The sequence below is a fragment of the Dipodomys spectabilis genome, unplaced genomic scaffold (genome assembly GCF_019054845.1).
Source record: "Dipodomys spectabilis isolate Male_0828 unplaced genomic scaffold, ASM1905484v1 ptg000006l, whole genome shotgun sequence".
Taxonomy (NCBI): domain Eukaryota; kingdom Metazoa; phylum Chordata; class Mammalia; order Rodentia; family Heteromyidae; genus Dipodomys; species Dipodomys spectabilis.
The window spans coordinates 20,965,118-20,982,162 of NW_024870683.1; the positions used below are offsets into that span (position 1 = coordinate 20,965,118).

The 17,045-nt window shown below is 38.5% G+C and overlaps 1 protein-coding gene across 2 annotated transcripts in view; it reads left to right on the plus strand.

Annotated features, from left to right (window-relative positions):
* The window catches only part of Hsdl2 (hydroxysteroid dehydrogenase like 2), a 53,217-nt gene extending 39,403 nt beyond the window's left edge, over window positions 1-13,814 (plus strand). For both annotated transcript variants that reach the window (XM_042695130.1, XM_042695138.1), the window contains 3 exons: window positions 5,166-5,342; window positions 7,927-8,055; window positions 13,529-13,814. In XM_042695130.1, the coding sequence (XP_042551064.1) occupies window positions 5,166-5,342; window positions 7,927-8,055; window positions 13,529-13,641 (419 nt within the window). In that variant the 3' untranslated portion in view covers window positions 13,642-13,814. The remainder of the gene's footprint in view (window positions 1-5,165; window positions 5,343-7,926; window positions 8,056-13,528) is intronic.
* The last annotated feature ends 3,231 nt before the right edge of the window (window positions 13,815-17,045 follow it).

Here is a 17,045-nt window from a genome sequence, read left to right on the forward strand (position 1 = left end):
CTTTTTTATAATCGCTATATTGCTAATAAATGTTTGTAAGAAATATTGAATCTTTCTTGAAAAGCAGCATCTGTAAAACAGAAGGACAGATCCTAGACTTGTAGTTGGTATAAGCCCAGATTGAACCCATGGTTTAAAAATCTGAGTACTCTGTGTTTTGTTTGGGATGGGGGGTTGGGGGATGGGGGGGGGCGGGGGGGGGGGTGAGGCAGAGTTGTTCCTGCTTTGAGGAAATCTCGACCAGGCTTATGTTTCCTATGCTGATTCTGCGTACTGTCAAATTGCTAACCATGTCTTTCTACAATCAAGCAAGGCAATATTGGAATGTGTGTCCACCTAGGAGATGTTTTGTGTTGTCTTCCCTCCCACCCCCAGTGCTGTGGATTGAGTCTACAGGCTTGTACATATTAGACAAATGTTCTCTCTAGCCTTTTTTCAGTACATTAAAATTTTTAATTGAGTGGAATTATGAGGATATAGCATGGACTTCTAGCCATATGCCTTTTGAAATACTGTTTCTTCCCTGATTTAAGCTGGTCATCTACTGCCTGCACCTTTTACTTTTCACATATATTGCAAATTTCCTTATTGTATCCTGAAGTTATATTCTCTTGTGTAATTTCATCATGTTTATATCTAAATACTCCAGATAATTAATAATGTACTTTATGTCTGGGCAACATCTTTAAGGCTATACTGAAGGTTTTGCTACAATCTCATTGGCACCTGAGACAATACAAATAATGTGTCTTAATTAACTCACAAATCACCCTGACTCACTCCTCAATAAGGAAGGGGCTCCAGTAGTTAACTTAGAAAACAGATGTAGTTCTTGCTGGTGTAACTGCAATACAGCTAAACACATCTTATGCTTACATGAAGGGAGCTGGGTGTCTTTGCTACCCTGGCTTTGGCAGCCTCTGATTCAGCTAATTTTGGTAAGTTCAGACCTCAGTTCTAGGCCGACCTTTACGTTGGCTGGATAAAAATTGGATGTGGAGGAAGTATTACAAAAGGGTAAAATTGTAGGTTCTGGAGTACTACCATCTAGGTTGAAATTCCTGATATGCTTACTGAAGTATAAATTTGGCTGTGTGTATGTATGTGCATATGTGCATGTGTGTTGTGTGTATGTGGAGCCTGGATTCCCGTTGCCATTCGAGAACATATCTTACTTTATGGGGGGAGGGAGGAGCTTGAACACAGGACTTGGGCACTGTTCCTGAGCCTCTTTGTGCTCAAGGCTATCACTGTACCACTTGAGCCACAGCACCACTTCTGGCTTTTTCTGAGTAGTTTATTGGAGATAAGAGTTTCATGGGGGCTGGGAAGGTGGCTCAGTGGTAGAGCGCTTGCCTTGCATGCATGAGGCCCTGGGTTCAATTCCTCAGCACCACATAAGCAGAAAATAAAAAAGCTGGAAGTGGCGCTGTGGCTCAAGTGGTAGAGCTAGAGCGCTAGCCTTGAGCTGAAGAGCTGAGGGACAGCGCTCAGGCCCCACGACCAGACCCCCCCCCCCCCAAAAAAAAAAAAAAAAAAAAAGAGTTTCATGGACTTTTCTGCCTGGGCTGGCTTTGAACCATAATCCTCAGATCTCAGCCTCTTGAGGAGGATTACAGGCATGAGCCACCAGTGTATGACCCTATCTTTTAAAATTTATTCATTGTATTTACTGAATTGAACAAACTGTGCCCTCTGGGCTTTCTTAATTTTTTTTTGTATATGTGCAATGAGAAACACTTTATAGAACAAGACAAATTATAAAAAGGGTAAATTCTGATTTCTGTATATTTTGTATTTGGTCACATTCAGAAGACTTTAAAATTTAAAAAATTATCATTTTTAGTATAAAGATAGTAGTCATTGAAAAAGAATAGTATTTGGAATAAGTGAGACAGATTTGGGTTAAAATTTTCCCCTTGTCACATATTTATGGCCTCAAGTCATGTCAGCAACAGTTTTCTTGTCTCCTTTCCTTTCCTTATAAATATTGGAAAAGTTAATTATTGTGGTGTATCCTATTCTGCATTTAATATGGTAAGCTTCCATTAATATTGGTTGTAATAACTGTCATTAAGTTATCTTGAACTTTTCTGAGTCAAAGTTAATATCTACATGTTTTTTCTCTGTGTCTTAAGACATTGACTGGAGCTTCTAGGAGGTTCACTGAAATTATTTACTTTAGCTATTCTTACTTGACTCTTAATTTACTTGTAAGGTGTTAGATAGGATTTTTGTGGGGGAGGGCAGGACCATACAGGGTATAGCTCCATCCATGGTAGAACTCCAGCAGGCAGGAGGCTCTGAGTTCAATCCCTGGTGTAAGCATGTACGTGTGCTTACACACATTTAAATCAGTGGTTTGTAGTAAATTTGTTGTTTTGAATATTTTCTTACGTTTTTATTTTTCCCCACAGTCCAGAGGTATCTTATTTCTTACATCTATTAGGCCATGAATCAATTAGGAATAGGTTTCAGCAGCTCAGGCTCCATCCTATTGGTTCTCACAAGGTGAGAGTAGGCCGAGTGAAGCAGGCTGTCACTATAGTTGAACCCAGTTTCCTTTCTCTTAGCCTTCTTGGTTTTCTGATCATTTTCCTTCACAAGTGCTTAAGGTACAAAATCATACATTAATTCTCTTGTCAAGAATCTTGCCTTTAACTTGCTTTTCCTCAACCAGCTAAATAGCATGCTGGGTGACACTGTAGACTCTCCAATTTTGCCATGGTGACACTTGTTAGGCCTTTTTGAACAGTGCCCATCTTGTGATGTCTACCATATCATCCGTCTTGTAGAATCATACACATGTAGACAAAGCAACAACTCCATGACTTTTCAAAGACCTAGAGAACACGTTGGGCACCTCTACTCTTTCCTTTGCTGTTTGTCTTTACAGAAAAGTACACAAAGTGGCTGGCTGGTTAAAAGGCCCTATATATTTTTCTTTGAATATTTAAAATAGCTCACCTGCTAAGTCATTTGTGTTTTTTCTGGTTATTTGTTTAAAAACTTTAATTTTCTGCCGGGTGCTGGTGGCTCACACCTGTAATCCTAGCTACTCAGGAGGCTGAGATCTGAGGATCTTGGTTCAAAGCCAGCCCAGGCAGGAAAGACCGTGAGACTCCTATCTCCAATAAACCACCAGAAAACCGGAAGTGGTGCTGTAGCTCAAGTGGTAGAGTGCTCGCCTTGAGCTGAAGAGCTGAGGGACAGCACTTAGGCCCAGAGTTCAAGCCCCACCACCGACAAAAAAAAAAAACAAAAAAACCCAAAAACTTTAATTTTCTCATTCAGTCACTGACTTAAAAAACACAAAGCCATTCATTTAGTTGTAAAAGTTGTTAGAAGGTTGGCATAATTTAAAATATTTCCCATATTTTATCTTTAAATGTTTTTCTTCATTAAAATTTCTAGGAAATTGCATTACTCATTGTATTTTATTTATCTGACTTTAAATTATATTTTTAATTCTATTCATTTGTTTTCTGATTTATTCCCTTTTTTTTCTTTTTTGCGCCACTTGAGTCACAGCTCCACTTGTGGATTTTTTGGTGGTTAATTGTAGATTAAGAGTCTCACAAACTTTCCTGCTCAGGCTGACTTTGAATTATGATCTTCAGATCTCAGGCTCCTTAGTAGCTAGAATTACAGGCCACTGTCACCTACCAAGAAAGGTGGTTTTTTTTTTTTTTTTTCTCCTGTCAGTTGTGGGGCCTGAACTCTGGGCCTGGGTGCTGTCCCTCAGCTCTTCAGCTTAAGGCTAGCACTCTACCACTTGAGCCATAGCACCACTTCCTGCTTTTTCTGCTTATGTGGTACTGAGGAATTGAACCCAAGGCCTCATCCATGCAAGGCAAGCACTCTACCACTGAGCCACCTTCCTAGCCCAAGATAGGTTTTTAAGATTCAGATATCTAAAGCCAGGCGCCAGTGGCTCATGCCTGTAATCCTAGCTACTAAAGAGGCTGACATTTGAGGATCATGGTTCAAAGCCAGCCTGGGGAGGAAAGTCCATGATACTCTTATCTCCAATAAACCACCAGAAAACCAGAAGTGGCACTGTAGCTCAAGTGGTAGAGTACCCGCCTTGAGCTGAAGAGAGTAGGGACAGCGCCCAGCCCCAGAGTTCAAGCCCTAGAACCGACAATAAATAGATAAATAAATAAAAATTCAGATACCTAAATATCACTGCCATTTTTATTAGGATTTATTATTTTTCCAGTCATTATTTGCTTTGCAGAATGATTAGAATGTTCACTTAGCTGTTGATTCTAACTATAATCTCTAGCAAGACTAATTACACAGTTAACATTTTGATTTCCATCTTTCTCAGGGTCTTTTTTTCCCCCTTGGCTTTAAAACTGAATGGATATAAGAGAGTGATTAATTATCATCTCCAAAATGCAATTGTTTTTGGTGAGGTCTGTTTATCATAAACATTTTATTGTTAGCAGTGGTTTGTTTCTGTTTTGGTTTTGTGACGTAATCTGAAAGTGAGCCTTTTACTTGGGAGTACAGGTCCTTCCTTGTATTTATAGTCATAACTGACATAACTGTCTGCTGTCCCTCAGATTGATGCTTTTAGATATCATTTGGTCAAATAGGTCTATTTGATAGCAAGAGCATCTTGCTAATTAATGAATTCTTTTTTTTCTTTTTCTTTCTTTCTTTTTGTCAGTCGTGGGGCTTGAACTCTGGGCCTGGGTGCTGTCCCTCAGCTCTTCAGCTCAAGGCCAGCGCTCTACCACTTGAGCTACAGCGCCACTTCTGGTTTTCTGGTGGTTTATTGGAGATAGGTTTATTGGAGATGGTCTTTCCTGCCAGGGCTGGCTTTGAACCAAGATCCTCAGATCTCAGCCTCCTGAGTAGCTAGGATTACAGGCTTGAGCCACCAGCGCCCGGCTTTTTTTTTTTTTTGCCAGTCCTGGGGCTTGAACTCAGGGCCTGGGCACTGTCCCTGAGCTTCTTTTGCACAAGGCTAGCACTCTGCCACTTGAACCACAGCACCACTCTTGGATTTTTCTGTTTATGTAGTATTGAGGAATTCATACATGTTAGGCAAGCACTCTACCACTAAGCTACACTACCAGCCCAGCTAATAAATTCTTCGTGTGCTCTTCCATTACCAAGGATTTAAGGCCATTTACCTGAATAATATTTTATAGATGCTGTGCCAGAACCAAAGAAACCAAAAGAACCAAAGGAACTAAAGGAAGAGAAGATGCAGCCACCACCAAAAATGCATACTGGAGCTGTGGAAGAAACATTTCGAATTGTTAGGGATTCTCTCAGTGATGATGTTGTTAAAGCCACTCAAGCAGTGTATCAATTTGAACTCTCAGGTAAGGTTTGTGTCTGATAATCTGGGGCTTTTATGAATACAGTGGGATGTTTCTTCTGGAATAAATTCAGCCTCTGGTAGTGACTACCAAGATCTTGAATGAAAACATTGAAGGATTCTGGCCTTGAGCTAAAGAGCTGAGGGACAGCGCCCAGACCCAGAGTTCAAGCCCCACGACCGACCAAAACAAAACAAAACAAAAAAAAAAGTATAGGAAAACATTGAAGGATAATAGGAATCAGTGCATAGGGATAAATGGAAAATACAATTTCATTGCATATACTTCAAATGTTAAATATCTCCTTGGCATGTGAAATGGAGGGCAAATCTTATATAGACAGGTATGTATGCATTGACAGGTAGGGTAACTTGATAATGTTATCTTTGAGATAACTTGAATGTAGCCAGCTGTTAAAAACTTAATAGTTTTCCTATATATTATAAAATGAACACAGTTTAGTGGTAGTTTTAAGAACTAGGCCTGATACCTTGGCACATGACTATAATCCCTAAGACAGGTTTATGGAAACTTTGAGGCCAGCCTGAGTTCTTTCTCAAAATATAAAAAGGGGTTTGTTATATAGCTTAGGGCTGAGTAATGATCCTGCAGGTATGAAAACCTAGGATTAATCCTAGGTCTTCAGCCTGGTGGTTATAGCTTAGTTTTTCACTCAAGTTTGGCATTCTACTATTTAGATACACTTCCATTTTTGGCTTTTTTGCTGGTTAAATGGAGATAAAAGTCTTACAGTCTTGGGCTGGGAATGTGGCTTAGTGGAATAGTGCTTACTTAGCATTCATGAAGCCCTGGGTTCAATTCCTCAGTACCACAAACACAGAAAAAGCTGGAAGTGGTGCTGTGACTCAAGTGGTAGAGTACTATCCTTGAGCAAAAGAAGCTCAGGGACAGTACCCAGGCCCTGAGTTCAAGCCCCAGGACTGGCCAAAAAAGAAAAGAAAAAAAAAAGCAAAAAGAAAAAAAAAGTGTCTTACAGTCTTTTCTGCCTAGGCTGGATTCAAACCATCATCCGCAGAGCTCAGCCTCCTCAGTAGGCAAGATTGTAGGCATGAGCCACCAGCACCTGGCTTTTGCTTCCTTTTTGTCCTTGGAATCTGTGGTCTATTGCTTAGTCACTCTTCTAAAGTTGTTGGACTCTGTTATGTGATCAGCTGTCAGAGGACTAGTTTTGTGTAAATCATATTGCCCCTGGCCTGTAGTGGTCCCAGGTTGCTAAGTCTTGGTGGAGGAAGAAACACGCCACCTAGTGGGTTTGTACAGGAGAAAGTCATCATTGTCCTTTCTTACATAGGATTTAAATACTGTGTTTTTCACTTACTGCCTCATTTCCCACAGTGGTTACTTTTTATACCTTCTGAGATGCCTACATACAGAAACTGCTTTGTGTTCCTGCCAGAAAATATAAATCAATCTGCATAGGTCCTGTCCTTTCCTCCTTTCTGCCCAATATAGCTGTTTTCATTCAGTGTACCCTAAGTTTTTTTCTTTTTTCTTTTGTCAGCCGTGGGGCTTGAACTCTGGGTCTAGGCACTCTTCAGCTCAAGGCTAGTGCTCTACCACTTAAGCCACAGTGCCACTTCTGGTTTTCTGGTGGTTTATTGGAGATAAGAGTCTCAAGGACTTTCCTGCCTGGGCTAACTTTGAACTGCGATTCTCAGATCTCAGTAGCTAAGATTACAGGCGTGAGCCACCAGCTCCAGGCTACCCTAAGCTTTAATGTCTATGTAGTACCAGTTTCAATATGGATCCCATGCTGGCCTCAAACTCATTGACAGTCTTCCTGCCTCTGCTCCTGTACTGGAATTATAGTCATGGCTTGGCTAGTTTTTTTTTTTTTTATTGTGGCAAAATATACATAAAATATACGAGACATAAGTAAAATACATTTTAAATATTTATAAATGTGTGATTCAGTAGTATGTACATTCACACTGCCATGCAACCATCAGCACTCTCCTTCTCTAGAACTTTGTTTTTTTTGTCCATTGTAGGGTTTGAACTCGGGGCCTGGGCGCTCTCTCTCAGCTCTTCAGCTCAAGGCAAGCGCTCTACCACTAGAGCCACAGCACCACTTTCGGTTTTCTGGTGGTTAATTGGAGATAAGAGTCTCACAGACATTCCTGCCTGGGTTGGCCTTGAACCACAATCTTCAAATCTCAGCCTTCTGAGTAGCTAGGATTATAGGTGTGAGCCACTGGCGCCCAGCCTTTAGAACTTTTTCAATATCCTAAATTCACTTTCTGTTACCATTAAACAGTGACTCTCCTTTAACCTCTAGTCCTACTGTTCTGTCTGCATGAATTTACTACTTTAGGTGTCTTGCTTCCATATTAGTATACTCCTATATCATCATCCACTTCCAGGCTCTTGTGAGAACATGTTTTTCCTGTTTATCAAAGGGCTTTCAAAACTTAGTATTGTACCAGGAACATAGTAAGTTCTCAGTAAATATTGGTTGAATATGATTGATAGAGGCCTAAAGGTTGTACCCTGAGAAGCAGGATATTGGAAGATTATTCTGATCTTGATAATTATTGTTTATTTCCATATGTTTGTTTCTGTATAGGTGAAGATGGTGGCACTTGGTTTCTTGATCTGAAAACCAAGGGTGGGTATGTGGGACATGGAGAGCCCTCAGATCGGGCAGATGTAGTGATGAGTATGACTACTGATGATTTTGTCAAAATGTTTTCAGGTAAGTTTTCAATTTTGTAAGTTCACTTATTGTTCAGGGAAATTATTTTTTGCAGTACTGGCAACTGAACCTAGGACATTGTACATGCTGGGCAAGTATTTACCACCTGAGTTACGCTTCTAACCCTTTTACTTGTTTGTTGTTGTTGTCTTGTTGCCATCTTGGGCCTTGAACTCTGGGCTTAGGTGCTGTTCCTAACCTTCTTTTGCTCAAGGCTAGCACTATACCACTTGAGCTCCAGTATACCACTTCTAGTTTTTTTTTTTTTTTTTGTGATTAATTGGAATAAGATTCTCACGGACTTTCCTGCTCTTGCTGACCTTGAACCTTGATCCTCAGATCTCAGCCTCCTGAGTAGCTAGGATTACAGGCATGAGCCACTAGTGCCTAGCAGTATACTGTTTTTGAGGAAGAGTCTTGTCACTAACTTTGTCTAGGCCAGCTCCAAATTCACAACTTTCCTGTATCCCAAATAGCTGGGATCATAGACATGTACCACAATACCTGGCTTGTTCAGAAAAAATTTTTAATGATTTTAAAATATTTCAGTTTATTCCTTTCCAAATAATTGAGACTCATAACTGTTCCTAACAGTGGAATTATAGCTGCTGTCTGTGTTGAAGAACACAGTCTTGTGAGGCTGTAGTTAATCTTGCCTCTACTGTCATTTCTACTTCATCCAACAATCACAGAGTAGCTGTCAGGTCTTGCTCTTTGTTTTATTTTGTATTGTTTTTACATGACTCAGAAGCTAACAATGTAACATTGGAAGCAGAGAGAGAATTCAGAGATTCCTAAGTGGGCTTCATTCTGCTAGCTGAACTAAGATACCATATTTCCAGTAACTCCATGGAGACCAAAGATGCAGGAGTCAGCACCTCACTTACTGAGGGCAAAGTCCTGCTTCCAACTTGCCAGGTACTGGAATAGGAAGTGGATGCAGCCTTCTGCCCTAGCCCAGTGAACCTGCCTTCTGGGGAAGGCCTAACCAGAGAAACTTTTTGCATGATTTTCTTTCTATTCTGTCCATTGAGAGTGCCAGAGAAATTTAAAGAGTAATTTGCTGTACTTTTATTCTTAGAATACTACTCCAACTGGTAAGTTAATTGACTCAATTTGGAAAAAGTCAGAAGCAGCTCTTCAGAGCACTATAAGGAATCCTTCATGTAATGAATCACAAATGTTATTCAGACTTTGTTGTTTTAATCTTGACAAACAGGATCACAGTATATTCTGTACTCTCGAATTCCAGTTCTAATCAAGGATATCAGGATGTCCAAGCCTATCTGTCTTTGATGCCCCAATGACCAAGATGTCCTAACTTAATCCTTTTTTGTAGTAGTGTTAAATATTAATTATACAAAAATTGCTTATAAAACAAGATACCATTTTTCCATTGTATATAATATTTTACCACAGTACTGAAAAATTGACTTTAAATATATATGTATGTGCATGTGTACTTCTACATACTTCTAAATAGTATATATACTTGTACATACCAATTTATATAAATATATATATGCTTATAAAACATGATACCAATTTTACTTGATAATTTTTTCCCATTGGACATTGTATCTTTCAGTGTTACAGTCTAATTAATTTTAGTTCTTCAAAACTATTTCTTCGTAGAACTGAAATGGTACTTTAGATATACTTAATTAACACCCAATGAATGTACGTAAACATGCATCTTATATTCTTTAAGCTGGGTGCCTGTGGCTCACACCTGAAATCCTAGCTCCTCGGGAGGCTGAGAACTGAACATTGCAGTTTGAAGCCAGCCCACCCAGGCAGGAAGGCCATGAGAGTCTTATCCAATTAATGATAGAAAAAGCTAGAAATGGCACATTGGCTCAAGTGGTAGAGTACTAGCTAACCTTGAGCAAAAGGAGCCCAGGGACAGTGCACAGGCCCAGGACTGGCAAGGACAAACACAACAAATTCTTTAACTTAAAAACTACTTAAAACTGTTGTCAACATTTAAACTAAAACATTAATTTGATCTAATATTTACTGTATGATTGTTGTGAATTAAGAAATGTACTCAGCAGTCCTTTGAGATAAAATATTTTCACCATTTTATAGAAGTAGAAACTGAAACACTTATGAACAACTAAATAACAAACCCAAGGTCAGATAGTGAATGTGTAAATGATGGAGCCAGGATTTAAATCAAAGTGAACACCAAAGTTCCTCCTCTCAATGCTGTTTTGACTGACCTCCTAAGTTGAATCCATGGCTTCTTTAATTTACCTTTTGGTCACAGAGTGTTAACTTGAAATAATAGATATGTTGTTGCATTAACTAAGTGATCCAGCCAGCCATATGAACTGTTCAAAATACATTAGTAATTATGAGGTGTATTTTGTAAGCAACACTTTATAGATGGGTAGCAAATTTGCTTTTCCTTCTTACATACTTTCATCCTATTTATCTTATCTGCTTTTCTTCAAATGGGCATAATTTAGATCATAAGCATAAGTCTCTTCAGAAATCACTGCCATTTCTATGCTTAAATATATAATAGATTATAAATATAACATCCTCAAGCAACTAGTAATCAAATTATCATAATCTCTCCTTTAGACCAGTAGAGGCCACTGTGTAATAAAGCAGTAAGATAGAAAAGAAATTGAGCTGGTTTTAGTGGCAAGTGCCTGTCAGCCTAGCTATTCAAAGGCTGAGGCTTGACTGCTTGAGTCCTGGAGTTCATGGCCAGATAGGGCAACATAGCAAGACCCAGTCTTTTTGTAATTTCTTTATCTGCTCCTCCTGTGCGCGCGTGCGCGCACGTACGTACACACACACACACACACACACACACACACACACACACACACACACACACACACACACACACACACACACACACACACCATTGTTATACAGTGCTAAACAGCTATTTTTTATTTTTTTAAAAAATTTTTATTGTGAAAATACTGTACCAGAGGGGTTACAATTACATGAGCAAGATAATGAGTACATTCCTTATCAAGCATTGTAGCCTCCTCCTCTGTTTCCCCTTACAGCTATTTTTTTTAAATTTGTTTTAATAGCATTGTTGAGGTTGAATTTATCCCATATTGTTTATCCACATTCCAGCTTATGAGCATTTGAATTGTTTCAAGTTTTGGACTGTTATGAATATTGCCAGACCAACATTGTGTTTTTGTTTTCTTTTTTGTATGTGAACATTTATGTGTGGAGGGGGGCATTGTCCCTGAGCTTTTTCACTTTGAGCCACAGCTCCACTTCTGGCTTTTTTTGGGTGGGAGGGGGGCTTTTGGTGGTTAATTAGAGATAAGGCTCACAAACTTTTGTGCCTGAGCATGCTTTGAACTGCAGTCCTCAGATCTCAGCCTCTTGAGTAGTTAGGATTACAGGCGTGAACCACCTGCACCCAGCTCTGAACACTCTTATACATATATTTGTGTAGATAAATGCTTTCATTCTTTGTGGGTAGATTCCTTTTTTTTTTTTTTGTCGGCCGTGGGGCTTGAACTCTGGGCCTGGGCGCTGTCTTTCAGCTCTTCAGCTCAAGGCGAGCGCTCTACCACTTGAGCTACAGCGCCACTTCGGGTTTTCTGGTGGTTTATTGGAGATAGGAGTCTCACGGTCTCTCCTGCCCGGGCTGGCTTTGAACCGCGATCCTCAGATCTCAGCCTCCTGAGTAGCTAGGATTACAGGCGTGAGCCACCAGCGCCCAGCTTGTGGGTAGATTTCTAAGAGTAGAAATTTTACATGCAGCAAGTTGATATTAACTTTTTAAGAAATTATCAAATGGTTTGCTAAAGTGACTATTTTTACATTCCCATCAGCAATTCATGAAGGTTCCAGTTTCTCTACATGGTCGCCAATGCTTGTGATTGCCATTTTATTCTAGCCATTGTAATGGGTGTGTGTGGAGATCTCATGTCATTTTAATATATGTTATTAATTATTAATGATGTTGAACATCTTTTCATATGTTTGATGGCTATTTATATTTGGTGAGCTATGTATTCATAGCCTTTGCTCATTTGTCTATTATTGAATTATAAGAGATTGTGATTGTAATATTATTGATTAATATGATTAGATATTCTTATCTTTATATAACTATGAACATACAGATTTTATCATATACATACTTAGAGATACTAAACATATCATTATAAAGATATATTTTCTATATATAAAATATTTATATTCAGAATGCATGTCCTTTTTTTTTTCTTTTTGGCAGTACTAGCATTTGCTTTATGCTTTCTAAGCAGGTGCTTTAACATTTGATTCACATCTCCATGTCTAGATTGGATGCATGCTCTTTTTATTATTTGTTATTTTTATGTAGTGGTACAAAGGGATTTTAATTCAAAATACCAATTTATGAGTATAATGTACCTTGATCAGTGTCATCCCTTACCTTGTTCTCCTCCATTTCTCCCAACCCCACCTCAAGTTAACTGCTCCATTTTCACATATGTATGTTGGCTATTATGACTGTATTCACCCACCCTTCCTCTTTGCATATGTCTGCTCTCCTGCCTCTTGACCTCCCTCTTCTTCTGACAACTCATGTTTCAGCTTCCTGGTATTCATTCCATTAAACTGTCAGTTGTTCAAAGGAGTCACACCATTGGAATACCATACTGCGTATAACATACATAGTTGTTGTGTGTATATGACCCTGTATATGTTGTCATATATGTTTATAATTTAGATCTAACGTCCACAGATTAGAGAAAAACATGTGCCCTTTGTATCTCTGAGCCTGAGTTATTTCACTTAATATAGTTTTTTTCCAGGTCCATCTATTTCCCTGCAAATGACATATTATTCTTCCCAATGGATGAATAAAATTCCCATACATACATACATATACATACCACATTTCTTTGTTGATGCATGCTCTTTATCAAGCATGTGATTTCCTTTTTTCTCTGTATTTGTGGCTTTTCTGTCTTTCCCTACCTTTTTCTCTCCCTCCCTTTCTTCTTTTATTCCCCTTCCCCACCCCCAGTATTGAGGATTGAATAATTGAGCCTACTGCTTGTTAGGAAAGCACTCTACCATACTTGAGTCAGGCCCATAGTCCTCAATTTCTTGAAGTTAAACTTGAAATAACTAAAAGTTGAATGATCTATAACAAATTGGAAATTTTACTGAAATACATACTACTTATTTACCAGAATTCATCTTAGGGTCATGTTTCTTTTAGTGTACTGTAAGAAATATGTCTTTAGCTTTTTCCATAATCTTTTGCTGATCATTTTTTATGTAATCCCTCATATACAGGATATTGTAAGTATCTAAGTCAGGGATTGAGACTCCCTAGATATACTGATAAAAATGTTGTAGTAGAAATTTGTATGCTTCTGACATTTATATAACTCAAGGAAATTCTTTTTATAATGCATATTTTTGAAAGAGTACATCTTTGGATCACTAATGGTTGCTTTGCCTTCTCTCATTTTTCTCATTCTAGGGAAACTAAAGCCAACAATGGCATTTATGTCTGGAAAATTGAAGATTAAAGGAAACATGGCCCTAGCAATCAAATTGGAAAAGCTGATGAATCAGATGAATTCCAGACTGTGAAGGAAAAGAAACAAAAATATTGACTATGCTGAAAAAGTAAAAAAAGCTCAACAGTTAAAATCTAATGCTCATTGTCTTCCTTATTATTTTCAAGAATACACATGTTCTAGAAAAAAAGTAGAATTTATCTATAAAACTTGACATAATTAAAGCAGCTAACTGAATCAAACATATTTTATTAAATTCTATGACATTGTGTTCTTTATATTCTGACAGATTCCTCTATGCCTTATATCTCATTCTCTTTCAGGAAAAGTATATGGTGAACAACCAACCAGGTCAAGCAGTAAAATTAGCTCTGTATGCAGCTTCTTCTCATGTTTGTCCTCCCTCAAAGACAACTCAGATAAGGAATGCTCAACTTGTAGTATCTCTCTTCTTTTTTGCAGGCCTTTAGTTTTGCTCAGCATTTTTTTTGGGGGGGGGGTGTCATGGGGCTTGAACTCTGGGTGCTGTCCCTTAGCTCTTCAGCTCAAGACTAGTGCTCTACCCCTTGAACCACAGTGCCACTTCCAATTTTCTGGTGGTTTATTGGAGATAAGAGTCTCATGGACTTTCCTATCCAGGCTGGCTTCGAACCTTGATCCTCAGATCTCAGCCTCCTGAGTAGCTAAGGATTACAGGCATAAGCCGCTGGCGCCCGGCTTCAGCAGTGTTTTATGGGTTTAAGTATAAAATATTTGCATGTAGGATTTTTAAAAAAAAACTTACACATAAACATTTCATGTTATTGATGCTATTTGAAATAGCTTTTCGAATTTCAGTTTTTAATTTTTCTTTGCTAATACACAGAAATATAATAAAATTTATAAGTAGGCCTTACATCCACTTAACTAGTTTTAGCTTTATGTGAAGATTTTGCAGGGTTTTTTTTTTAAATATATAATCATGGTAACTGCCAATAAAGATAATTTTATCTCTTCTTATTCACTGTACCTTTGTTTCTTTTTCTTGTTGTATTGTACTGTTAGGCTCACGTATAGTGGTGACTACTGATGGTGAGAATGGACATCCCAGTCTGAGCATCATAGTGAGACTTTCTCAGAAAACCAACCAAACCAGTTTGTTGACATATAAATACCATGCATACCATTCTCTTCTTACAGTGTATAATTCACTGGGTTTTAGTTATATTCACAGTTAATCAACCATGTCATCACATTTTTAGAACATTTTTATTAACCATAAAAGGAACTGTACTCCAGTAGCATTTATCTCACTCACATTGTCACTAAAACCTCTTAGCTATAGGCAACCCCAGTAAACTTTCTCTTGCTGTTGATTTGCCTATCCTGGGTGTTAATATAACCATCATGACTGGCTTTTCAATTCCTTAATGTTTTCAGAGTTCATCCATATTGTAGCATTGTGTCATTGTCAATTTATATGATATACTTGCTGCTTCCACATCAGTTTTTTTGGCCTGACTTAGCTGTTTAAAGCCCATTGTACCTTGTCACCTTGGGCTTAGTTAAAACTGACTTTCTTGCCTGGCATGGGTGGCTCATGCCTGTAATCCTAGCTATTCAGAGATCTGAGGATTGAGGTTGGAAGCCAACCCAGGCAGGAAAGTCTGTGAGACTCTTATCTCCAATTAGTCCCAGAAGAAGCTAGAAGTGGTACTGTGGCTCAAGTGGTAGAGTGCTAGCCTTGAGCAAAAGAAGCCCAAAGATAGCGCACAGGCCCAGAGTTCAAGCCCCAAGAAGAGCAAAAACAAACACAAAAAACACTTTATTCCTCATCCCAAGGACTCCACATATCCCCAAATTGAAACCTATAAAAAAAAATTCCCTGTTTATAAATGTTTTCTTTCTATAGTTTTAGTTTTTAGTGCTAGTCCTGAGGCTTTGATCTCAGGGTCTTGGTGCTATCTCCTAGATTTTTCATTCAACGCTGGTGTTCTACCACTTGATGAGACTGTTTTAAGAAAACCTTTTTTTTTTTTTTTCTTAAATCAATTTTTTTTTGTCAACTTAGATTTTGTTGTCTTAAAATCCAAAGGGATCTTCCTATTTTATAGCTAGTATGAACAGTACTGATGTGAATATTCATGTACAAGACTTTGTGCTGCCATATATGGTCATTTCTCTTGATTATATATGCCTATGGGGAGAGCTGCTGGATTGTGGTAATTTTGTGTTTAGCCTTTTGAAGACTTGCCTACTTTCTAAAATACCTGCACCATCTTACTGTCCCACTAAGAACTGAACAAGAGTTGATTTTCTATCACAAAGGCTTAGTACTGTCTTTTTTATAAACATCATGGTGGATGTGTAGTGGTATTCTGCTGTAATTTTGATCTAATTTCCTTGATAGCTCTATTTGATTCTTATGAAATCCTAATTCTCTAGTGAAATTGTCCATTCTGTTACTTGTGTTTTGAACATATTATAGGTATTCTAAAGGTTCTAGCTAATAACTAGGATATCTGGAACATTTGTACCCATGATTCCATTGTCTTTTTTTGTCCTGGTTTTTATTAAGCTTGTTTTTTTCTTGGCATGTTTGGTAATATTTGGTGGAGTACCAGATATTATTTATGAAAAATTATAAAGCACTTCTACTAAGGTCCACTAAAGAGCTTTTTTTTTTTTTTCTGGGTCCGGTCCTGGGGCCTGAACTCTTGGCCTGGGTGCTGTCCCTCAGCTCTTCAGCTCAAGGCTAGCTAGCACTCTACTACTTGAACCACAGTGCCACTTCCGGCTTTTTTTTTTCTGCTTATGTGGTGCTGAGGAATCGAACCCAGGGTCTCAAGCATGCAAGGCGAGAGCTTTACCACTGAGCCAACTTCTCAGCCCAAGAGCTTTTTTTTTATGGCAGGAAAACAGTATTTGAAGTTCATCTTGATCCAACCAGAGACTAAGGTAGTACAAGGCTATTTAGGTACTGGTCGGACTATTTCAGATTTGCTTTTGTTTCCAGTATATATAGTTGTTAAGAGTTACAACTGAAACTGATGTTTACAAGGGCCCTTCCTTCCTATTTAATTTCTACAACACCATGAGACAAAGATTTCCACTTATTTTTTCCTCTTAGCAGTTTGCTTTCTGCTTCACTTCATGGCTTTTTGTGCTTTTTTTTTTTTTTTTTAAGATTAGGAATCCACAAGTGCTTTGGAGGAGAATGGCAAAGTGATACTTTATTTTGGTGGCACTGATGTTTGAGCTCAGGGCCTTTTGCAGCTTGTTAGGCAAATATTTTAACATGTTTCCATCCTTCTTTTTTTTTTTTTTATGGTCTTGCGCTTTTGCTTTTGTCCTGGACCAGCCTCCAACCAGCCTCCACACACAACCTGTGTGTTCCATCTAGCTTGGATTACAGGTGTGTGTATCATTACTATAATCACATCGTCTAGGACCTTGGCCTGACAAAGGCTTAAGTGTCTTAACAGAGTGACATATAAA